The sequence below is a fragment of the Mesocricetus auratus genome, unplaced genomic scaffold, assembly GCF_017639785.1.
Source record: "Mesocricetus auratus isolate SY011 unplaced genomic scaffold, BCM_Maur_2.0 Super-Scaffold_100676, whole genome shotgun sequence".
Lineage (NCBI taxonomy): Eukaryota > Metazoa > Chordata > Mammalia > Rodentia > Cricetidae > Mesocricetus > Mesocricetus auratus.
The window spans coordinates 18,355,916-18,382,152 of record NW_024429266.1 but is presented as its reverse complement, the minus strand read 5'-3'; the positions used below and the strand labels follow the sequence as shown (position 1 = coordinate 18,382,152).

General features: G+C 38.5%; 1 protein-coding gene across 1 annotated transcript in view; it reads left to right on the top strand.

Annotated features, from left to right (window-relative positions):
• The window catches only part of Fmn2 (formin 2), a 297,720-nt gene that overhangs the window by 255,714 nt on the left and 15,769 nt on the right, over positions 1-26,237 (top strand). Inside the window, exon 16 of the mRNA XM_021231917.2 lies at positions 14,370-14,519. Within this exon, the coding sequence (XP_021087576.2) occupies positions 14,370-14,519 (150 nt within the window). The remainder of the gene's footprint in view (positions 1-14,369; positions 14,520-26,237) is intronic.

Genomic DNA, 26,237 nt, shown 5'->3' with positions numbered 1-26,237 from the left:
TATATTGTGTCATTACCACGTTCCCTGGTGTCCTCAAATCCTGCAGTGTGATGTCACAGTGATACTGTGGTAGTACAGTACTCCATTTTGACATTCCAGTTCTCCATGGTGGCACCACAATGCTCCATTCAGAAGTAAAAATTCTCCAGTGTGACATCACAGTGCTCTATTGTAACGTCACATTGTCATGTTATAACATTACAATAACCCACTGTGTCATTACAATGTACCACTTTGTAATCATAATGTCCCACTGTAACATTACAGTAACCATAATTCTACAGTGTCCCTTTGTGACATCACGGTATTGTATTATAGCATTTTGATAGTATAGGTGACTCAATATGATATCACATTAAACCTCAGTGACATGACAGTAGCCAATTGTGACATCAAAACGTTCCATGGTCACATCATAAATGTGAATTTTAATAATTCATGTGTACTACCACAATGTGAATTGTGCCATCAAAGTGCTATATTCTTACATCATAATGATATATTCTGATATGACAATACCATGATGGACTCAAATGCTCCCCTGTGACATCACAATGTTACATTGTTTTATCACAATACTCCAATTTTCCATCACAGTGCTGCATTTTGATTTTGACCTCAGAATCATTGTGACATTGGTCTATTATGCCATCAAAATTCTCCATTGGAAAAACACAATGGTTTAGCATGTCATTACAGTGCACCACTATAACAATATAATGTTCTATCACATTATATGGTAAACCAACAACTAACATCAAACTAAATGGAGAGAAACTCAAAGCAATTCCTCTAAAATCAGGAACAAGACAAGGCTGTCCACTCTCTCCATATCTCTTCAATATTGTATGAAGTTCTAGCTAGATCAAGAAGACAACAAAAAGAGATAAGGGGATACAAATTGACAAGGGAGAAGTCAAACTTTTCACTATTTGCAGATGATATGATAGTTTACATAAGTGACCCGAAAAACCAGGGAACACCTACAGCTGTTAAACACCTTCAGCAAAATGGCAGGATACAAGATCAACTCAAAAAAATCAGTAGCCCTAATATATACAAATGATAAATTGGCTGAGAAAGAAATCAGAGAAACATTACCCTTTACAATAGCCACAAACAACATAAAATATCTTGGGGTAATGCTAACTAAACAAGTGAAAGACCTGTATAGCAAGAACTTTGAGTCTTTAAAGAAAGAAATTAAAGAAGATACAAGAAAATGGAAAGATCTCCCATGCTTTTGGATAGGTAGGATCAACATAGTAAAAATGACAATCTTGCCAAAAGTAATCTACAGATTCAATGCAATCCCCATCAAAATACTGGCACAATTCTTCTCAGGCCATGAAAGAACAATAATCAAATTTATATGGAAAAACAAAAGACCCAGCATAGCCAAAACAACGCTGTACAATAAAGGAACTTCCAGAGGCATCACCATCCCTAACTTCAAGCTCTATTATAGAGCCATAGTCCTGAAAACAGCTTGGTATTGGCACACAAGTAGACAGGTAGACCAATGGAATTGAATTGAAAACCCTGATATTAATCCGCACACCTGTGAACACCTGATTTTTTACAAAGAAGCTAAAGTTATACAATGGAAGAAAGAAAGCATCTTCAACAAATGGATACGGTCATGTAGAAGATTGCAGAGAGTTTCTTATCTATCACCATGCACAAAACTTAAGTCCAAATGGATCAAAGACCTCACCATAGATCCAGCCACACTGAATCTCATAGAAGAGAAAGTGGGAAGTACACTTGAAGGAATTGGTACAGGAGACAGCTTCCTGAACGTAACACCAATGGCACAGACACTGAGATCCACAATTAATAAATGGACCTCCTGAAACTGAGAAACTTCTGTAAGGCAAAGGACACAGTTAACAAGACAAAACGGCAACCCACAGAATCGAAAAAGATATTCACCAACCCCACATCTGACAGAGGGCTGATTTCCAAAGAACTCAAGAAGCTAGTCTCAAAACACCAAATAATCCAATTAAAAAGTGGGGTACAGAACTAAATAGAGAATTGTCTATAGAGGCGTCTAAAATAGCTGATAGACACTTAAGAAAGTGCTCAATAGCCTTAGCCATCAGAGAAATACAAATCAAAGCAACTCTTAAGACACCATCTTACTCCTGTCAAATGGCTAAAATAAAAAACACCAATGACAGTTTGTGCTGGAGAGGATGTGGAGAAAGGGGAATACTCCTCCACTGCTCGTGGGAGTGCCAACTCATACAGCCACTTTGGAAATCAGTATGGAGATTCCTCAGTAAAATGGGAATCAGTCTACCACAAGATCCAGCAATTGCACTCTTAGACATATAACCAAAAGATACACATTCATACAACAAGGACACCTGTTCAACTATGTTCATAGGAGCATTTTTTGTAGTAGCTAGAACCTAGAAGCAACCTAGATGCCCCTCAATCAAAGAATGGATACAGAAAATGTGGTACATTTACTCAATAGAGTATTACTCCACGGGGGGGGGAACAAAGCAATTAAATCTTGAAATCTGCAGGCAAGTAAATGGACCTGGAAGAAACCATCCTGAGTGAGGTAACCTAGTCACAGAATGACAATCATGGTATGTACTCACTCTTATATGGATATTAAACATAGAGTAAATGATTATCACCCTACAATCCATACCACTGGAGAAAGTAGGAAACAAGGAGGAACCTAAGAGAAAGGTATAAGGTCCCCCTAAAAAGGGAAAAGGGACAAGAACTCCTGAGTGTGAGGGGTAAAGGGGAGGGAGGGAGGAAAAAGTGAAGGGGAGAAGAGATGTAGGAGAACAAGAGGGACCAGGAAGACTGAGACAGGGGAGGAATAGAGGAGAGCAAGAAAAGAGATACCATAATGAGGGATCCAGTATAGTTTTAAAGAGATATCTGGCTCTAGGGAAATGTTCAGAGATTCATAAAGATGACCCCAACTAAGAATCTAGGCAGTAGTGGAGAGGCTGCCTTTGATGCCCTTCCTCCATAATGAGATTGATGACTACCTCAATTGCCATCTTAGACCCTTCATCCAGTAGCTGATGGAACCAGAAGCAGGCACCCACAGCTAAACACTGTGCCACATTCCTGGAATCCAGATGTAGAGAGGGAGGATGGATGAACAAAGAGTCAAGACTGTGCTGGAGAAATCCACAGAAACAGTTGACCTGACCTAGTAAGAGCACATGGACCCCAGTCATAAAGCTGGGAAACCAGCATTGGACTGAACCAAACCCTCTCAATGTGGGTGCCAGTTAGGAGGCCTGGGCAGTCTAACTGTGGAACCAGTATTTATCCCTAGTACACAAATGGACTTTGGGAGCCCATCCCTGTTTCAGCCCAGATATATGGAGAAGGGCCTAGACCCTTCCCTAAAGATGTGACACACTTTGATGATCCCCCATGGAAGGCCTCATCATCCTTGGGGAGCAGGTAGGGGGTGGGTTGGGGGAGTTGGTAAGGGTCATGGCAGGATGGGAGTGAGGGAATATGTAAAATGATTGTTTCAAAAGGAAAAAAAAGAAAAACAAGATTTATTAGTTCACCATTATCTAAAATAAGAAGATGAGCTGACATTGAAACATGGTTGGTACTGGCCATGCCTTTGGAGGTAATATTTTCACTCCTATGCATGATGTCACTGGAGTGCCGCATCATAGAAAACAGCAGAGGAGGTCACCCCTATCAGAACTTCCGGCTGTTCTGTGATAAAGGACTCCAGAACATCGTCTATATTTCCCTTAGAACTCAACTAAACCATTCCTCCAAATAGTCCCAGCTCCAAATGTTTCAATGGTCTTCGAAAATCCCCTAATCTCTCCTACTGATTTCACAATGAATTTCCATTGTGACTATACTATTATGTGAACAACCTGGAATTAATGTACATGGGTGCCCTCTACCAGCACTTGCAATTCAAGTCATAGTTCTTATCTTTGTTGCCAAAAGGGAGTATCTTGTCTGCCATTTTGTTGGTGTGGATCCCACTTCCTACAAATTTCTCTATAATTGGTCATGAAGTAATTTTTCCCACATTCTTTAAAGTTGGGCGGGTATTAAATGTTTGCTTCATACTTTCTGTGTTTGGTGCCTTTAATATGTGTTTCATTGAACATATCCTTATCTCACTGAGTTTTGAGTCATTTTTATGTTTATTTGCTATGTGTCGGGGGTGGAGAAAGGAGGTAGGGAAAGAGAGATGGGTGATAACCTCATAGAGTAGGGTCTTTCCTTCTACCTTTACATGGGTTCCAAGTATTGAACTCAAGCCATCAGGCTTGCGTGGTCAAGTTCCTCTACACACTGAGTCACCTTGCTGATCCCTTGGGTCTCATTTTTAATACTCATTCTCTTCATTACTTTGCAAACTTTCTCCTGTTTAAATTTTGCTTTAATTGATGAATAACTTCACGTTGATCAGGTATAACCATATGCTTACCTATTTATAGACAATGTATAATGATTAGATTTGGAAATGATTGGCATATGTCTCCACTGACACTTATCCTTTGTGATGAGAATGTACAGATTCCTATTGTTTAGCTGTTTTAAAATATACAGATTCTCTATAGTCACCTTAAAGTGCCCTTAGCACACAAGAACCTATTTCTCATATCTAACTTTAACTTAGTCCTCACTGATCAACCTGCTTCTGCTCTGTATTCCTCCCTCTCCCCTTCTGGTGACCATTATTCTGCTCTCTGCTTGTTATGGCATCATTTTTTAAGGCATGAGGGCTATTGTTCACATGCAAGGACTTCTTTTTGTTTTCACTACTTGTAACTTTTTCTCATTTTTTCCTCCATTTCTCTGATTTTTAAAATATTCTTCGTATTTCTTTTCCCATTAACAGTGGCATGTCATGTCATGACATGTTTATGAACCATTGTGCTGCTTCTTGCCCACTCTTTGTGTGTTAAGTGGCTAGTTTTGATCTCATGTTCTTTACTAACTTCTGTTGCTTTCTCTTCACTGAGTCTTTCTTGTTTTGAATTTCATTTTTATGACTCTTCTGTTTTATAAATATGCTTCAGCATGTCCCAGGAAACTGTTTTCATTTGTTTCTTGGGCGTATGTTCCTGGCAGGTTCTTATTGGTCTGTGAACCCATGGTTTTCTTCCAGGTTTCTTGCTTCTTTTAATAGAATAGCTCAGGAATAAGCCTCAGTCTTTCTTCCTTTCTTCCATGGTCTTGTTATTTCATTCCAACAGTTTCTTTTCTTTTTTGTCATTAAGTCTTCCCTATTATCTCCATATTTATAAGACCACCATTAATAATCTACTGCAGTCTAAAAGACTATTTGTATGTATTTAAATTATATTTCTATTTTCCTATTGAAATAGGAAAATGTACTTTTTTAGCATTTGTTTTTGAGGCAAGATCTCACTTTTTTTTTTTACACAGACTGGCACAGAATTCACTAGATAGCTTAGACTAGCCTAAAACTCACAGCAGTACTCTCTCCTCAGCTCTCCTACATGCTGGGATAATAGTCATGAATCATCATACACAGCTCAACATTTTCTTCTTTCATTCTGTTTGTATACTTTCTTTGTTAAAGCATACATAATTTCTACATCATATGGAATAGAACTTACATGTTCTCTTCAGTAAGTGATTACCAAGATATGTTTTTACAAGTGTGTTGTGCATGTGACACATGCCAGTAATCTCAGTACTGGAGGAAGAGGATCTTTGGGTTCAACGTTACCCTTGGACACACAGAGAGATCCTTTCTCGCCACTCCCACTGGGTCATGCCCTGCCACAGAACAGTTCTAAGACCTCAATCTATTTATACCATTATACTGAGAGAGAGTGTCAATGTTCTGATTCTGCCAATTTAGATTAACTTTGCATATATTGAGCTTTAATATGATGCATATATTTCTTACTTCAGTTTCTTCTACATTTGTTTGTGAGATTCATTCAAGTGTACATATTACTAGTGGTTTTCATATTACTAAGCAATATTCGATCATACTCATTGACAGGTTTGTTTATCCATTCTCCTGTTGGTGGAGCTTAGCATTTCTAGTTTGGGGTTATTGTGAATGTTCTTTCTGTGTATGTACATTTTCATTCTTCTTGGAAATGATACATAGGGATATATTTTTGGGGTCATCTAAGAACATGAATTTAGCTTTCTAAAGTGTCAAACTTCAAAGTTGTTTAACATTTTACATTTTCAAAAGCAACAAACTGTTTTTAAACTGTTATCGGTGATTCTGTTTATCAGGACACTATGGTTTTGAGATGGCACCATTTTGTTGTCTTAATTTGCATTTCCTTTAGGAAATGTGATATTGGACATATGTTCATGAACTTATCATTTGTTAAAACTCTCTGCTCGAGTTTCTGGTTTTTTTTGGGGGGGGGACTCTTTATATATGATTTGTGTGAATTCTCTGTAGATTCCAAGAGTCTTTTGTAAGACACATGGATAGAGAATATTTTCTCCTGTGATTTGTGTAGTAATTTCTGCAAGTGTGTTCTTAAGAATAAATTTTATTTTTGCTAAGTCCAGTTCGTCCTCAACTTTTAAAAAATGGTATTGGATCTTTTCAAATTACTTTTAAAATTTGATATAGTTTTTTGTATTTACTCTGTTAATGTAGAGAACTACAATGGTTGCTTTCTGAATGTTAACAGCATTTTGTTTCATTGGGATAAGCTCTGATTGACCATAATATGTTTTCTGATTTAGAAATTGCTATATCATATTGGGTAATGTCTTATCAAGGATGATTTCCTTATATTCAATAAGTATAGCTTTATTTATAATGACAGTTTGTTTTTTCATTAACCAGAGAAATTCTGGTTTCACAAATGTGCTCTGAGGTGGACCTTCCCTTTATTTTTTAAAAGTGTTTATATATGATTGATTTTAATTCTTTATCAAATGTTTGGTAACCCCTCTGTGAAGCAAGTTTTGCCAGAAGTATTTGGAAGATGATAATGATTTTGAATATATTTTACAAAAATTTTACCTCTTTGTTAAAAAGTAATTCACTGAAAACAATTCCAATTTCTTAGATAATTTCTACATCATTTGTCAGTTTTAGCTTTTATGTTTTAAGAATTTTTAGACATTATCTGTAATATCTAATCTATAGTTATAGAATCTTTTAAAATATTTTATCATTTTAGTTCTAAGTAATTGACAATAGTGACTGAGTTTTGATCACTGGTGTTAGAAATTTATATATTATCTATTTTTTAAAATCAGCTTTAGTAGAGATTTATCAATTTTATTTTTAGTGAATTCTGACATTTTCTTTCTATAAAGTTTAGTTTTTCTTTGTTTTGTAGTCTTTTTAAACAATATATTTTTAAAAATACACCACTGAGTTTAATTTGTTCTTCTATAGCTTCTTTTTTATCATTTTTTATTTTAATTTTAAATAGCTTGTTTTACATGTCAATCCCAGTTCCCTCTCCCTCCCCTCCTCCCGCACTCCCCTTCCACCCTCCCTCCCACCCTATTGCCAAATCCTTCCACATAGGGGATATCTAGGGTCTATCATTTTACTCTTGGTAGGGTCAAGGCACTCCCCTAAGAGTCCAGGCTGAGAGAGCATCTCTCTTTGTGCTATAGGCACATGAAGACAGATTGTATACCAGGGATAGACACTGATCCACAGCTCAGGGCCCCATAGGTTGCCCAGGCCTTCTCACTGACACATTTGGGGGGTCCAGATCAGTCCCATTCTGGCCTCCCCACTGTCGGTCTGGGGTCCAAGAGTGGGCTGGAGAGATGGCTCAGCCGTTAAAGGCTAGGCTCACAACCAAAAATATAAGACTTCTATAGCTTCTTGAGTTGGAAGGCTCCATTTCTGCATTTCTTCTCTTATCTAGGCATTTTAAAGCAGTGAATTTTTCTCTACTGTGTTTCCTACATCTTACACATTTCAATAACATTGTTATTTAATTTTAAATAACTCCCAGTTGCCTTTAAATTTCTGTTTTGACACGGGTTATTCAAAATAACTTTGTTAATTGTCAAATAATTTCCTATATATTCCATTTTCAATTTTTCATAATTCATGAACATTATAGTTAGATATTATTCTTGATTCCAGTCTCATGAGATGTACTGAGACTTATACTCTGCATCGTCTACATTGTTGACTGTTTTGTGTGCTCTTGGAAATTTCACCATTGACTGAAGTGTTCAGTTGCCAATAGATCTACTTATTGGTGATTATACTCAAACATGCTATACCTTGAGTAATTTTGTGTGTGTGTATGTGTGTGTGTGTAATTCTGTCAAATTTTTAACCAAGAAAAAAAATTTAAGTGTCTAACTCATTATTTGCTTATCTTTTCTTTTAGTTCTGCTGGATTTTAGTTTGGGGATGTTCGGGAGAATTGTGCATCTTTCTGTTTGTTATTGTTTCACACATTTTGAAGCTTCTTTACTGTACACAAACATTTTTAGGTTGGTTACATCTCCCTAATGATTTTAGGCTTTTATCATAATGATATGCGATGTACTATTTGTCTTGAAGTTCATCCACTCTTTGACATTAAATGAATTAAGGCTGGTTCCACTATTTTACAATTCAAAGATACACTGATACTTGCTCAATAAATTTTTGTGTGACTTCAGATATACTGAGATGTAAAAATGGGCACTTAAATAAAAAATTACTGATAGCAAGTCATAAAGAAATTCTTTAAAATCCTTTAATATGTGTTAGGGCTACTGTTGCTGTGATGAAACACCATGATCAAAATCAAGTGGGGGAGGAAAGAGTTGATTTGGCTTACCCTTTTTTACAGTTAGTCATCAAATGTAGTCAAGGCAGGAACCTGGAGGCAGGAGCTGATGCAGAGGGAGGACTGATGAGTAAAGGGGTTAAGACTGGGATGGTTTAAACTCCAGAAACAGTTGACCTGACAAGGGTTAGCTCTTAAATCCAAGACTGATGGCTGAGGAGTGACAAATGATAAACTATTAAATGTTTTTGTTCTCAATAATTAAACAATTATGTTCCACATCTAATAGCAGAAAATATCATCTTTTTACATCCATGTAAAAAGAGATGTGGTAGCACCCATCTGGTATTTTGGAGAAGCATAGGGTTTGGGTGTACAATTAGAGCAGATCCCCATGGCTTGCTAGATGGTAAGTAGAGTTCAGTGAGAGACTGTCTTAGAATACAAAGGTAGAGTTATAGCATAAGAGTAAAAATCATCAAACTCTGGTCTTCATCTGTGGGCATAGTCTCTATGGGCATAACCTTTATAGGCAAATATATCCTCCCACACCAACATACATGCCTGAACTTGTGAATGCAGCATACCAATATATACACATTCAATAAAATTTATTTTTAATTTCTTTTTTATTTTTATTTTTAAATTTAAATTAGAAACAAGGTGGCTTGGCATGTCAATCCCAGGTCCCTCTCGCTTTCCCTCCCCTCCTCCCATGCCCTCCCATCAACCCCCCCCCCAGGACCCCCTCACTTCCCCAGGGAGGGTAAGGCCCTCCATGGTGGTATCCATAGTCTGTCATTTCATCCAGAGCAGGGCCTAAACCCTCCCCCCAAGAGTCCAGGGTGAGAGTGCATCTCTCATTGTTGTATGGGCACCCAAAGTTCACTTGTATGCCAGGGATAAATACTGATCTACTACCCAAGACCCAATAGACTACCTAGGCCTCTTCACTGACACCCACATTCAGGGGGTCCTGATCAGTCCCATGCTACATTCCCAGCCATAAGTCTGAGATTCAATAGCTAACCCTTGTCAGGTCAGCTGTTTCTGGGGGTTAAACCAGCCCAGTCTTAACCCCTTTGCTCATCAGTCCTCCCTCTCTGTCACTGGGTTCTGTGAGTTCAGCTCAGTGTTTACTATGGGAGTCTGCCTCTGCTTCCATCAGCCACTGAATGAAGGTTCTCTTTCCCAGACTCTCTGATCATGGGATTGTAGGCTGGCACTCCCCAGATCTATATCTAAAAATCCATAAATGAGAGAGTACATACCATGTTTGTCTTTTTGTGACTGGGTTACCTCACTTAAGATGGTTTCTTCTAGTGCCATCCATTTGTCTGCAAACTTCAGAATTCCATTGTTTTTTTTCTGCTGAATAGCAATCCATTGTGTAAATGTACCACATTTTCTCTATCTACTCTTCAGTTGAGGGGCATCTAGGTGGCTTCCAAGTTCCGAGTATTACAAACAATGCTGCTTATGAACATAGTGTAACAGATGTCCTTGTTGTATGAATGTGTATCTTTTGGATATATGCCTAAGAGTGGAATTGCAGGGTCTTGTGGTAGGTTTATTCCCATTTTTCTGAGGAATCTCCATACTGATTTCCAAAGTGGCTGAACCAGTTGGCACTCCCACCAGCAATGGAGGAGTGTCCCCCTTTCACCACATCCTCTCCAGCATAAATTGTTGTTGGTGTTTTTGATTTTAGCCATTCTGACAGGAGTGAGATGGTATCTCAGAGTTGTTTTGATTTGCATTTCCCGGATGGCTAAGGATGTTGAGCACTTTCTCAAGTGCCTCTCATCCATTTTAGACTCCTCTGTTGAGAATTCTCTATGTAGTTCCATAGCCTACTTTTTAATTGGATCCTTTGATATTTTGGAGACTTGCTTCTTGAGTTCATTAAATTTTGGAGATCAGCCCTCTTTCAGATGTGGGGTTTGTGAATATCTTTTCCCATTCTGTGGGGTGCCTTTTTGTCTTGTTGACTGTGTCCTTTGCCTTATGGAAGCTTCTCAGTTTCAGGAGGTCCTATGTATTAATTGTTGACTTCAGTGTCTGTGCTACTGGTGTTATGTTCAGGAAGCAGTCTCCTGTACCAGTTCTTTCAAGGGTACCACCCACTTTCTCTTCTAAGAGGTTCAGTGTGGCTGGATTTATATTGAGGTCTTTGATCCATTTGGACTTAAGTTTTGTGCATAGCGATAGACATGGATCTATCCGCATTCTTCTACATGCCAGCATCCAGTTATGCAGGCACCATTTGTTGAAGATGCTTTCTTTTTTCCTTTGAATATTTTTAGCTTCTTTGTCAAAGATCAGATGTTCATACATGTGTGGGTTAATATCAGGGTGTTCAATTCAATTCCATTGGTCTATCTGTCTATTTTTGTGCCAATACCAAGCTCTTTTCAGGACTACAGCTCTATAATAGAGCTTGAAGTCAGGGATGGTGATGCCTCCAGATGTTGCTTTGTTGAGTAGGGTTGTTTTGGCTATCCTGGGTCTTTTGTTTTTCTATACAAGATTGATTATTGTTCTTTCAAGGTCTGTGAAGAATTGTGCTGGGATTTTAATGGGGATTACATTGAATCTGTAGATTGCTTTTGGCAGGATTGCCATTTTTACTGCATTCATCCTACCTATCCAAGAGCATGGGAAATCTTTCCATTTTCTGGTGTCTTCTTTATTTTTCTTCTTTAAAGACTCAGAGTTCTTGGGATACAGGTCTTTCACTTGTTTATTTAGCGTTACCCCAAGGTATTTTATGTTGTTTGTGGCAATTCTAAAGTGTGATGTTTCTCTGCTTTCTTTCTCAGCACTTTTATCATCTGTATTTAGTGGAGCTACTGATTTTCTTGAGTTGCTCATATTTATGTTAATATGTATATATGTATATATATATATTTATATTTAATATGTAATACCAATGTATAACATATAATATAACATTATTTGTGTGCAAATATTCAACAGACATATTGGAGATTCATTTTCCCTCATGACGTGACAAAATTGTTAAAATCTTTCTCTTGCTGATGAAAACGTTAAGAATAGTGTCATTAATAGTTTTCCCATGTGGTAAGTTAGAACTGGAATCCATCTTTCCACATCTTTTCACTCTAAATCATATGTCCTCACCTTTATACCATGTTGTTTTATGATAAAACTTTCAAAATATTGCAAGACAGCTGAGTAAGCGGGTGAGTTATTATAGCTTCATAGACTGGGCTCCTCTGTAACAAAAGAATAAATGAGCAGTCAGATAATCCAAGGCATAGGCTAAATATATCACACGTAATAGATCACAAAGATTCTCCAGGAACAAAAGACAAGTGAGCAGCTCTCCCAGCAAGCATGTCTATATATACTTCATTAGCTTTGAGAAGAACTAGATGTGTCTTACACCATTTATACTCTCTGCTCTCTTACATCTACTTACTGCGACTGTGCCAGCTGCAGCCCATTCTGTGGACACATTCCCACACCATCACTGTGGCAGGGAACATGTGAACTCTCACAATCAATTGCATTTCACATCATCCCCTCACAGGATTTGCAGATTACATTGTGTCATCTCCTTACTAGGCTGCCAATGGAGGAGCATAGTGCACCAGAGGCACACATACAATCAAAACACTGTTGCCTTCTCTTTCTGGAAGCCAAGCACGAGTATTCCTAAACATCTTGTTGCTCAGAGTCAGCCATGTTGTAAATTTAAAAGCAGAACAGATTCACCCCACATTAGTTAACTCATAGTCACAGATAACCTATGAACTTTTGTCTGTTTTTGTTTGTGTTTTGTTGTTAGTGGTACTGGTGATGAAACCTAGGGCTTTGAGGATGTAGGGAGGTTCTCTCTATCACGGAGTTATTTTCTTACATCAGCCACCAACTTCTGGGAGGATGCATGTGTATGGATGTGTGTGTGTTCTGTGTTCCTGTGTGTCTGTGTTCTTGTATGTCTGTGAATATACATGCATGTATGACCCAGAGATCGATGTGGAATGCTTTCCTCAATTGCTCTCTACCCTTTTTTATTTTGAGACACTGTCTCTTACACAACTGGGACTCATAAAAACCACTAGGATTGTTGGAAGGAGAGCCTCAAGATTCTCCTGCCTCTATCTCCTTATTGCTAGCATTACTAGTGTAAGCCACCACTACAGCTTTATTACATGGATGCTGCGTCCTCAGGCTAAGACAGTGAGCACTTTACTGACTGAGCTCTTTTCCCAATATTTCAGCTACCTACTGCTAAACCAACAATTTTCAGTCTCTGAGGAGACTGCAAAACTAGCGATGCTGTCTCCATTTCAAGTTATGGTGGGTGGGTACTGGTAACGTTTTCAAATAACAATGATCTAAGCTCAGGTAAGCTTTGTTGATTACAATACCATCACTCTGTGGTTCTGGGTTTTATTTTTGTGTTTGCTGTTCAATCATCATTGAACAACCTTCTGAGCAAACTCACCATAAAGGCCTCATCTTTTAAATGTCCACATTACTTCATAGCAGAAATTTTAAATCTGCTACATGGTAAGTTGAATGCATATTCATGTATATGCACACATATACACACACACACACACATATATATACATATGTATATTCCTGTATTTATTTGTTCAAATTTTTTAATAATTTGGATAAATTAGGTTGCCTTACAAATTTTTATTTAAGCATAAGTCAAGCTTGATGTCTATAAGCAGAAATGGTACTGGCCATGGGTCAAAATGAAAACAAAGATGAGGTTTATTTACACACCACTCCTTGTGTTGCACCTCTGACCCTCTGTGACATTCTGTGACCTGCTACCCAACTTCCCTCAGTGTTATAACCTATTGGCCAGGCTCCTGTTTAGGGAACTGTTCTCATGGCATGGAGAGGCTTTTTGTCGAGTTTTAAGCCTATTATTTACTAGTTGTGTGTTCTTTGTTGAACGACCCATTTGAGACTTGAGCCTTCATGTTGCCACAATACAATTAAGCCTTCTGAGTCACAGCAGCGGAGAACTGGGCCTGATCTGCCTACTACTTCTGTGTCCACTGTGTGCTGACTGCCACCTTGTTGTCTAGATAGCAGGCTTTATTTGTGTCTCCCAGGTCTTCTCCTACACCCACCCCCACACTCCCAACCTATGAACACAAGAATGTGGGTTGCATACATGTGGAATTATGTGGACACAGAATACATATTAAGTTAGTGAAAATCAAATGCTATATGTAATAAGCAAGCTTAGGATCACTACTTCCCAAGACATCCCCATGTTGACCGCAGTTCATCCCTGAAATATGTCATGTGACTCATTGGAAATTGAATTTGCCTAGTGGTAGTTATCAGTATTCAGAAAATTTTTGTTCACTACTCTTATCTTCAATGAAAACTCTATTATAGAACCACTAAGAACTAATGTTGGTGCCCAAAGAGTTAGATATACCATAATTGAAATAGTCCATATTTGAAATATCCCATATTAGAAATTACTATTGGTGCATGGAGAGTTAGAATCTTTCGGTAATAACAATTGTGCATGAATGAAATCAGCATTTGGATGGAGAAGGAATATCCCATATTGGAAAGTAATCATAACTTTTATGTTCATGTGTGTGTATGCTTTGACAGCTTTTTGGAGACCACAGCCTACTACTTCATGAAACCAAAACTTGGAGAGAAGGAGGTGTCCCCAAATGTTTTCTTCAGTGTCTGGCATGAATTCAGCTCTGACTTTAAAGACTCTTGGAAAAAGGAGAACAAACTGATTCTGCAAGAGAGGTAGGTATTTTCATTTTCACAATGGCATTTAAAACGGGTATTTTATTAAGTGTGACTCCACTGGGGGTTGCCAATTTTTATAGCATGAATGAAAACTTTGATGGCCCTCACCCTGGGATAGCAAGTTGAAGAGGTGCTGATACTTGGCAGAACTTGGAGTTTGACTAAGAGGAGTGTGGGCTAGGCTGTGATGCTACAGAGAATGGCGGAGGGTAGGGGCAGTGCCATTGTCTATTAAAATAAGGTCTCTTGCGGGAAAAAATACCACAAAAAGAAAAACCATATGAAAAACTGAATAGCCCTATAGGGATAAATCTAATCCCCTCTACAGATTGTTACCAAAGGCTGTGGAGGTCAGCGGAATAGTTTTTTGCTTGCTTTTGCTCAGTTCATGGTATATTGTCATTTTCATCATTTCATCTCAAAATTTTAGCCAGATGTCTCCCTAAACCGTAGATGATCATGATTTCTGAAAAGACCCCTCAAGATTCTTGTGGAATTACAACACATTTCCTAAAATAAATCTGTTCAAGAATGAGGAGGAATTTTTCCCTCTTGAGTATGTGAAATAACATCTCAGGGATTATGAAATTCCACAAAGGCATATTAAATATTAACTCATGAGGAAAACTAGCCCTCCCAGGGCAGCCTCGCCAAATAGCTGGGTCTAGTGGGAAAATGAAAGAGAAACATAATCCACGCAGAAGGCAAATCCTAACACAGAACCAATTAGTACACTTCCTCACATCCCTGCTCTAACAATGGCTTTGCTTTAGTTCTTTAGAGTGCTTACATCCCAAGGGACTTGGTTTGTCTTTGCTATATTCCATAGTTTTCTGCTCATTATTTTCAGGTTGTTCTGTTTGTACATACACCATGATGTGCACCTAGTTTTCATTTATGACTGGCTTCCCCATCTCCTTGCATGAACAGAGTTAATTGCTAGTACTTATTGTAAGTATATATGATGCAGACATGGGCTCACTTCCACAACTAAAGCTGTGTATCATCTCTTGTGTCTCACTGGCCCCTCAAATCTAGACTAATCATCTCTCTCAAATCTAGAATAATCAGGAAGTTCCAAGTTCAATGATAGACTATCTCAAAAGATAAGATGGAGAACTAATTATGGGAGTCACCCAAAGCCAACCTCCTGCCCCTACATAGGTGCATATGTACCTCTACACACAAACATACACATATATCACACACAAAAAGTAGTTATACCCCAATCCCTGTTCTGCCATACATTCATTTACGTATCCCTTCGTGCTTATATTAAATGATATTTTTATTCTCTACCCACCAAAATGTTTGCTGAATTTAGAGGGGTATAAAGGAGAAATATTTCTCAACCCTAGCACATTAACATACTTCTCTTCTCGAATCTCTAAATTTAATTTTTTCGCTTAGAAAAGCATCTGAAACCCACTCACCCTGTTGTTGGAAGTAGAAATCATAGTGTTTCATATAGAAGAGTTGTTGGTAGCATCTGTTGGATTAGGGACCTCTGATTTGGGCATCAACAAGACAGGAATAGCTTTCCTGACACATATCAGGTGAATAAGCATGTCACAGATGCTGGAGGGCAAGGTGGACTCAATCATCAGTATTGCCTTAATCACCAGACAAAGATGCTGGTAAGAACATGCTGTCTGGTGGAAAATGTCTAGGCTCACTGACTCAGACACACTGTACCCTAAAATCACTTCTAGTATCTGCTCAACATTCCTTAGAAGTTCTGTTGCTAGGTATCATTAACACCACCAGTATTGCTACATTGAGTTATTGAGTCTGATACAGATTGTCTTCACTTTTTAACTCCTTTGACCAGACATGTTTTGTTCTGATGTCCTGGACTTGTCACATCCTAGAAATAAGCGAAGGGCCTTTAGATACACAGACGATGATTGTATTTCATTGCTGCTGTATTATGAATTGGTTGAGTCCGAGTGCTTCTAACCATCCACTTGTAATTTTACTATATTTGCTTGTGATAAAGGTCTAAAGTATAACATGTGGAATGCTAGGAAGGACTGGCCTGTTATGCCTCTCAGCAAATGATGACCAGGCTGCTTCGAAGAGTGGAGTCATTGATCAGATGTGTTTGCACAGTGTTGTCTGTTTGCTCAAAGCTAGGCACAATTCATAAGTAAAACAAAAGCATGATGTCTGAAAATGAACAGTTTCAAAACAACAGATAACAGCTTATTTCTGGTGTTTTGCCTCATGCTATAAATTCTCTTGCTTGCATTGTAGTGTTTATTTCACAGGAGAAGGCTATTGTCCACATTCTGGGGGAGCATAGCCTTTTCATGTTGGTGCACCTGTGTATATTTTCTGACTTGCCTTGCCTCTTGTAGATCCAGCCTTAATGTCTGACAACCCCGCATGAGCAGACCCTGCACAAAGTGGGTTTTAGAGTTCCTACTGTGAGGAGTAAACAATGAGGACAGTTTTACCAAAAAGAATGAGATCCCACATCATGTCTTCCTGATACCATTGATTTTGAGTGCACTCTTAGAAAATTGAATGTAACACAAACCCAGGACATTTTTGGAAATTGTATGCTCTTTAGCAACTTTCTGTGAATTTTTATACATGCACTGTTTTATTAATTATATAAAATAGAAAAATAGAAAAACAAAAAAAATTTTCTGACTTGACCTGTTGCATCACTGTCGATGACATGGACATGGGAATGCAAACCTAGCTTTCTAGAGCAACGAACATTTTCTTTCTGTGTAATTTTGAGTTGATAATTGTGGGTCATAAAGACCCTTCTCCAAATACCTTGAGAAAAATGATAGGTCTTTAGAGGTTTTAGACACTCTGGCCACAGAATCACGGGAGAGGAACTTGCCTATGAAAAGCTCAGGTGCAGAACTCTGCTGGTAGTCAGCAGGTTGAGCATGCATCTCTGGACCACTCTTTTCTCTGCTTTTTTTTCTTTCTTTTTTTTTCTCTCTCTCTCAAGAAAAAGTATTTTTTATGTAAATGGGTATTTGCCTGAGTGTTTGTGGACCATGTGGCTCACATGGCCCACAGAAACCACAAGCCAGAAGAGGGCATTGGATTCTCTACAGCCAGACTTACAGATGGTTTTAGCTGCCCTGTGGGCACCGAGACTCAGACCCAGCTCCTATGAAGGGCATTCTCCCTTTTTTTCCTTTTAAATGTCTTCTCCCTGCCTTTCTTTTTTCTCCTCCCTTCCCCCACTTCTTGTCATCCTCTTTTTGCTTTCACCTCCCACCTCTTTCATCTTTTCACCGCCTTTCCTGGTCACACTCTACTCCCACTTCTGTGGATTCGCTTAATTTTCCAGCCAAGCTTTTTCTTTAACAGTAGACTCATGTCCTGTAGCCTTTATGAGTATCCATGGCTAACATTTGCACAACCCAGTCATAGGAAGTACTCTGTAGTGCCCTCTAGAAGAATTCCAGAGTAAACTCCAAATGAACTTTGGCTAACTTTGGCTCTCCCGCTATGGCTAGCCAGGGGCCATCACAAATAACTCAACTGCCCTTCAACCCAATCCTTTAGCCAGGACTTGCCATAGTTGACCGTTCCCTTCTTAGCAGTTTTTTTCTTGGGGGGGGGTGAATTTGGGTAAAACAGTTTCAAAAAAAAGAAGAGAGAGTGAACTACTATCTCAGTTCATCAAACCTATAAAGGGTGTCCATGTAATTGCCAAAGTGATTTAGCATGTGCTATGTGTCTTTTCCTGGGGAGGTGCAGACAAATGTCTCTTTGCCCCAGCTAGGGCACCAATGACTGACCAAAGAAATGGTTTAATTCAAGTGTAGCTAAGGAAGTCATTGAGTTATGGGATAAGTTGTGGTATGATGTGATACTTACTAGAACATAGCTAACATAAAGACAGCTGTATTACCAAAAGGCCCATCCTAAATGGGCAATGAGTCACAAAAGCTGCATCCCTGAAGCTTCCTGCCGAACTTACAGACTGCTCAGCTGATTAGAGAGTCATGTGTCTCCAGAAAGTGCTGCTGCTTTTAAACTATTGGGAGTTGCCTTGTGAGTCCTCTGACTTCCTGAGCCTAGAAGGTTTCAGTTACTGACTGAGTTTTAGGGAGGCTGCCTTCAAGAAGGAAATCTTTTGGATTAGTGTATAGAAATAACCTGACTATTAATGCTAGTTATACCATTGAACTCTTATTACTGGATAAGATGTCGCATCTTCTCATTTGGTATTTACAAACAAATTATTCTTTAAATTTTAAGTCCTGTATGAATGTTCCTCATCATTTTATTTCTAACTGATACCTTATGATAGACTAGGAAGAGTCCACATTTCTGGCTTTGAATAACTTCTAAGACTTCATTGATGTGTTTCCTGACATAGTGAGTTCCCCCTCATTCTTGTTGAGTAGATCGGCCCTCTTTCTAGTTGTGGTTTGAAAGCATGGGGTTTTAGTTGTCTGCCAGTTTATTAGAAAGTCATTCATCTATCAAGAGCAATGTTTTCCTCACCTGTAAAATGGAGGTAATTGCACCTCTGTTGCAGCATCAATGTACAGTTAGGATAAAATGATGTACGTGTGTGTGTGTGTGTGTGTCCACACATGTGTGAGTGTATCATAACCTACATAATATAAATTGTGTCCACATTGAATCTCCAGTAAGATTATTTAACATATTAATAAGTGATGACATCATTCTAAGAAGAGCTTATAAATGCAAGGTATTACTATGACACAGTTATCTTTTTGTTTTGGTAAAATGTGTCCTACATGTGAGGATGAACTTTTGTTTTAAAATGTTACTGTACACTATACTCCTATATGAATGTTGTCTGATATGATATACTATTGCTTTTATATGGCCCACTAACCCACTGCTTTTGTTAAAAGTATATAAAAGTAGTCTTTTCTATCTACTTGCTATACATAACATTTATTAATAAGAAATCTTCCTATCTTCCTTTAAAAGATCCGGACGTGGCATCACTGAGCATCAGAAAACATGAAGAGTCATTTTTTTCAATTCCATATTACTATAATATTTAGAAGGGCAGGGGTATGTTAACAGACTCTACCAGTCTCCCTCTCCAAAGTCTCACAGAGCGTGCTTGTAATATTTAATACCATAGGAAAAATTTTGCACTAGTGTCACCCAGCCACATTAGTAAGACTTTGTAGAGATGGGACAAAAGCCCAAATGATTAAGCACATAGATACACCTTGGTCCCTGATTAATAAACTGTGAGTTAGATCCTGGAAGAAGAGGGTAGCCTACCCCAAAGCAACTTCACTTCTCTCATCTGCTTTATTGTGATTTGAAATCAGTATTCATCTAGAATACTCAGCTGTATAGCTCTGCAGTGTTATGTTTTTGTTATTCATTCATACACCTTGAACTTCACTAGGCACTGAAGTGTCTATTTCCTCTGTAGGCAGTCTCATTTTCCTTGATTGTACAGTCTATCACTGAGCAGTGAAATACATAGCAGAGAAAGAGGAGGGGTTGAGGTATAGTCAGAAGACTCTGAACATGGAGCCCAGAGCCCTTGCTAGAGTTTTTAAAGACAGCTTAAAGCATTAAAATGATTTTGAACAACAAAAATCTGTCTCCAGAAAACTGGCGCCCAAGCTCCATGAAGTGTGGTACACCATAATTTCATTTTTAATCAGTTAGACATTTTAATTCAATAAATCAATTGAGACATTAGTATGAGCTATGTTTAAAATGTTGTCTGATTTAATTTACTGGTTTATTTTACTTGGAGGCAGGTAGTCTTTGATGAACCAAGAGAAGGGCTAGCTACCTCTCTAATTGCAAGAGACTGTGGCAATCAGTCTGCGTTCAGCCCAGCTGAGGTCTGTAATTAGAGAGAAATGATTTGGATGTTTGTTCTTACAAAGTCATTTATTATAGTGGAGATTTCTCTTGCCATGCTAAAATTCTTTCCAATATTTGTATTTAAGTGCACTGTATGTTCAGATTCCGATTTAGGTATGATATTAACAAAGAGAAGTTTGGGAAAGAAGAAACCACTTTTATGGCCATTGGAAATAAATATCAATGGAGATACATAAGTGGAATTCCCATCACCTACCTTTTTTTGAGACAGGATCTGATGTAGCCAGGCAGCCAAGGATGACCTTAAACCCTTGACCCTTCTGCCTGCACCTTATTGGAATTACAGGTATGTGCCACCGTAGTTGCCCTGGTAGAGACTGAACTGAGGGCTTTGTCCATGCTAGGCTGTTTTACCAGTCCATCAGCATCCCAGCTGCTAAAATCCCCTCCAGTTCTGTGCCCTTGTATGGTATTTGTAATGGCATTGGCTGGTCATTTGCCCTTTCTATTAAGGTTCCAATATTTACAGAAACGACCCATAAAGCAAATTTCTTCCTGTTGTCAGCTCTCTAGCACTTGAGCTTTGGCAAGAGAGTTGGCAAGATTTTCAAAATGGTAACAAGAAACTAAGTATGTATGGAGGGGTCTTTATTCTTGGCTGGTCCTAATTTACATCCCATAAGGTGAGATGATCAGGGCAGTGTGTTTTGTGATTATTTATGCTCTTCCATATGTTGGATAGTGTCCCTGCCTATACCGATCTTGCTCTCTGAATAGAAAAGTAGACAATAAATGAAAGCACATATCTAAGCTATGGATTTAGGAAATAAAAGAGGAATCAGAAGTCGAAGATTATGTAGAAAGAATAGCCAGGAGACCTTTCTCAAGAGGCAAGGTTTGGAGCATTTATGGAGTTTAAGATTCCAGTCGCGTGTGGAGACCTGTAATATGGCGTGTGAGCACTCCAGGCAGAGGGGGAGAAGTGATCAGAGCACCCTGGCAGCAAAGGTTGTTTGTTTTCCAAGAAAGATAAGCAATAAAAGGAAACTGAAGAAGTGTGCTGGGACTTCACAGTCTACATTATGACGGGTCCATCATGAGTGTTAAACTTTTACTATCCATCAAGTAGAAAATCAGCAATTTGGCAGGACGGGATCTGTAGGATGTGTGTGGTTATATCATTGACTGTCATGTGGGCTGTGCATTGGAGAGTGGCTGTGAGAAGTAAGTTAGAAAATCACTATGGTTTGGGTGAAAGACGTAGCACCCTAGACTGTTTGAGTTCATGGAATCTGCAGAAATTGAGTGTGTTCGGGTGCTGTTTAGAGGAAGGTCTACATAGAATTGGTGCTCCTGATCTGTGGGGGGTACAGTTCTAAGGATCTGCTCAGGCACTAACAAGCTAATACCAGTTGAGTTATGAGAGATTCAGGAAATAAGTCAGCCTGTCCTTTCTCTCCTAAACTGTTCTCTGAAACTCTGGGTGTTAGAACATTCACTTTGTAAAGCTTGTTCTCCGAGAAGGATGTGCACATCCCAGTCGGATGTCTAAATAGGAAAAAACTTATATTGGGTTTTATCTTGCTCATGCTTTGGGGAAACTTTTCTCAAGTGCTTCTTGAGTTCTATCCCCAGACACTAAAAATAAAAAGGAATAAAGAAAAAGACGAAATATGTGTGCTGAAATTATAAGTTAGTGGTAATTTGTTTTCCTAGCATGCACAAGGTCCTAGAGGGAAAGAGAGAGGGATGGATGGGATGGGGACAGGAAGGGACAGAAGTAGGAAGAGTTGGAGGGAAAGCTTCCCATTCAAAAGCTGAGGCAGCTCTCAAGAGTTGTAGCTAAAGCACCTAAATAGGAAATTAGCACCCAAAACCAAGAAACCAGATTGTCTGGAGGTATTTATGTTTTAGTGGGTATTTAAATGCTGTCCAATCTTCGAGTTTATGGGAGGTTGGGAGATATCTGAGCCATTGGTAGTTTCCCATCAGCATTTGTTAAAAGTATTTCTGATGATTTAGCCAAGTTTACAGTAGAAATATCTTAGATCAAAATATACTTCCTGGAAAATGTGAGTCAAAATTATCCCTCAAAAATAGTATCTTTTAACTTATATGGGCTGAAAACTGCTCCTATAAAAGCAAGACTTTTAAGGGGGTAATTCCCACTTCCTTTAAGGTACAAAATTTTAAGTAATATTACAGTTACATTCTGTTACAGGAAGATGAGCAGATCCATCGGGTTTGTGTACTGGAAAGTTAGCAAATATTTTGGTGTGTGAGTACTTTTTCTGGAGCCTGAATTTTTAAGATAACCAAAACCTTTGGAATCAAAGTGCTCTCCACAGGCCTTCCTGCCATGACACTGCTTGCTGCTGACTCTGACTCCTTGGGGTGGAAGAATTCCAAGAAAGGACCACTTCTCCATCTGCCTCAGGGATTTCCTCTCAAATGCTACTGCTTTCTCAGTGTTGGAAGTATTGTGTTTGAGAAGTCAAAGCTGATTCTTCCGCACCTAAAAATTGGGGCTATAGAATAAACAATGTCTGATCAGAAATTAGGCTTGAGAGACACTGAGGGACGAGGTTGTCTTGGCCATGTTTTAGATACTAGTCTATGTATGAAGCCAATGACAGAGCAAAGCCAAGACATTTTTTTGTTCTTTGTTTTGTTTGGGGTCTTTTTTTGGAGGGGGTGAGGCAGACAGTAATAGAGAAAGATCTTTTATATTATACTCACTAGCAAGCAGACACTCCATGGAAGTTAATTTTGCTGATGTTGAAGAACTAGCTATAAAATTACAGTTCACTCTTGGTTGTTGACATTTGCAGTCAAGTCAAATGTCCATCAATTGAACCATAGCCCTCAGTACAAATTAGTGTCACATAGATAGCTTGTGGTTTTTGGTTTATGGGAAAACTGTTGCTCCTACTTGAAAGTGAACTTCAAATTCTGAATCATCATTGTTTAAATTTTCATATATACAATGTTTTCTGGCTTTATTTAGGTATAGCTGACAAATTGTATGTGCATGCATACATCACACACACACACACACACACACACACACACAAAATCTAGTTATCTGTATGCATCCAGAATAATGATTGCCAATTAACAAATCCATTACCTCACAGGATTACACTTATTTTTTTCCTCTTTTCTAACAATAATCCTTAAGTTGTATAATTTTAATTGTACATTTTAAGAGTTAAAATACAAAGTCAAATAAATGAATGTACTATTGTTCCTAACTAAATCCTTGAAATGATACAAAAGCATTTTTGCCTTGTAGCCTCTCTAACTTATACTCAGATTAACATACAGACTCTCCAGAGCCCCTTTTCCTTATTATGTTTTAACATCTTTTAATTTCAACCCCGTGAGTATTTATATTTAGTTGCTTCTGTTTTCACTTATTTGTGCCTCTACTTCCTGGGTAAGGTCTGTAATAACACACCTAGAATCCCTGATCCCTCAAAACCTTTCAAAGTTTGGAAAGTTTATCTAGCCAGCCTCATCTGTCATTGTATCTTGGTGATGTTAAGCATCCTCTAAATAATCCATCAACTCTGTCTCCATCCTCTCCACTTTGTGCTGGCCATGTTCCACCTCCAATTGATTCCCCCAGCCACCCGTTTCCTTAGGACTCACAGTTCAGCTGGCACCAAGTATCACACAGCCTGTCTCCATCAAAGACAGTGTCCCTGGCCAACATGTCTCCACAGCTCATTGATCTCCCCTCTAAAGAAAGACAGCTCTGTCTCCTTGCTGAGACCTTCCCTGAACGATTTAACGTTCGATGGGAAGCCATCTGAAGTATGGTTAGGGAAGCTGTGCCTACAGAGGGAGGCTCACCTTAACAGTAGTCACCTCCATATTTGCATAAGGGCACAGACCTCTCCTGGTATGAGTCCTCATATGAGTAGAGATGGCTTCAAGTTCTACCTGGCAAAGGGAAGCTAAGGTGAAGAGGGAGTCAAGGCATGCTGGAGCCAAAGGACCCTCAGCTAGCAGATCCATTTCATCCCTGCTCTGTTTATTTCTAGGTTTTTATTCAATACTAGTTCTTGCTAACAGGTCTTCTTTTAAATTTTATTTATGTAATTTAATTTTATGTCTTACTTGCATGTATTCCTGTGCACCCCTCATGAGTCTTGTAATGAAGGACAGAAGAGGACATCAGAACCCCAGGAATTGGAGTTACAGATGATTATGAGCCACCATTTGGGTACTGGAGATTGAGCCTCTGTCCTCCGGAAAAGCACCCAGTACTCTTAATGGCTGATACTCTTAATGAACATAGAATTCTGGCTGTGTTGGCTGTGAGCCTACAGCTGTTTTTCTATAAGTGGAAAGGGCATGGTACCATGAGGTCATGTCCATCTCTTCTTGGACTTAGCAATGTCCTTCTGCCCTTGGAAACAACATGATCAGAGCATGCCCTGGAGAAAAAGCCAGCAGCCCACATTAAATTCACCTTCTGGCTCCTGAGAGTATATGGATCCCTTGAGTTTCATTAACCCCAAAATGACCTTTGTCTCCAACAAATTACGAAGCAGGAGGGAGCAAAAGTACTGAGCTACAGAAAGTATACCTATTTAACATCATCTGAATAACACTGTCATAGAACAAGAGTATTGCAACATTCAGTAAGGAGACAAGATACATATAGTTGCTTCTAAAAAGAAAGAAAATATGCATAGTTATATTACTAATATAGCATTTTACTCTATGCACCTTAGTTCCTAATGTTATTTTAATCCATTCTACAATATTTGTATCTGAGGTGGGCTGCATTGACTACCATGTTGAAAATCAAAATTCAGTAAAATAAATATTCATTTTATCAGATAAATAATGAATATTCATAGAAAATAGGATTCCTTTCTTCAATTATAATAATCAGAACTATTCCTCATAATTTTACTTTTTAAAAAGTGTGTTGGAATGAGTCTGTAAACATTTTTAAGTGAGGAAAAAGAATCCTTGATTTAATAGATAAGTGCTCTACCGTGAATTCCATCCCTGGCTGCCGGGTTTATGACACAGTGTTTCACAGGATGACCTAGGTTGACTTTGACACTTACAGTCTTCTGGCTTCTGCATCTCAAGTACTGTGATTACAGACATGTACACCATGTCTGGCTGTCTTTAACCCTGAAATTTTTGCAGTTATCATCATTGATCTAGTCAGTGTGTATCTTGTGGAAGTCAAGCACATCAGAGTATATTCATAATAGATCTTAATTTCATTAGATGGGATCAGTTTTAAAATTAACCTTGGGGGTCAAATTCTTAGGCCTAGGGTTAACATTTTTTGAAAGTTTGTTTAAATTACATTTAGCCACTTTAAAGTTTTCCAAGTTTGTGGGAGAGGTGGATAAGATGAGACATGGGAGGGGGTATGTTTCATCAGTTAGAATTTTTGATGCTCACAGATAACACAGAGGATTTCATTTTAAGTGAGACTCCATGTGGCTATTAATGCATCCTTAAGTTTTAATGCTGATGTACTCATAATTCTGTCTTAAGTTCACCCATGGGTTGGTTTTCTACAGTGCCTCATTCTTCCAGGATATTCATTCTTACAAAACTAAATTAATAGGCGGTAGAAACATCCGATTACATTGTAGAAGACTTGGATTTAACATATGCCTCTAGTAGTATATGTATAGCCCTTGATGTATTGGTTTACCACTCTGAGCCTCAGGTTTCCCATTTATAAAATGGTGGTACTGATATTATCTAGTTTCAGGTGTGAATGAGCCACTGAATATAAAACACTTAGCACGGTCTCACTCATACCAAAGCTTCTCAGATAGAATTATCATTAGCAAATTCATGTTCCAAAGGCGAGAAATTATGTTAGAAAAACTTAACATTGGAATTTAGAGA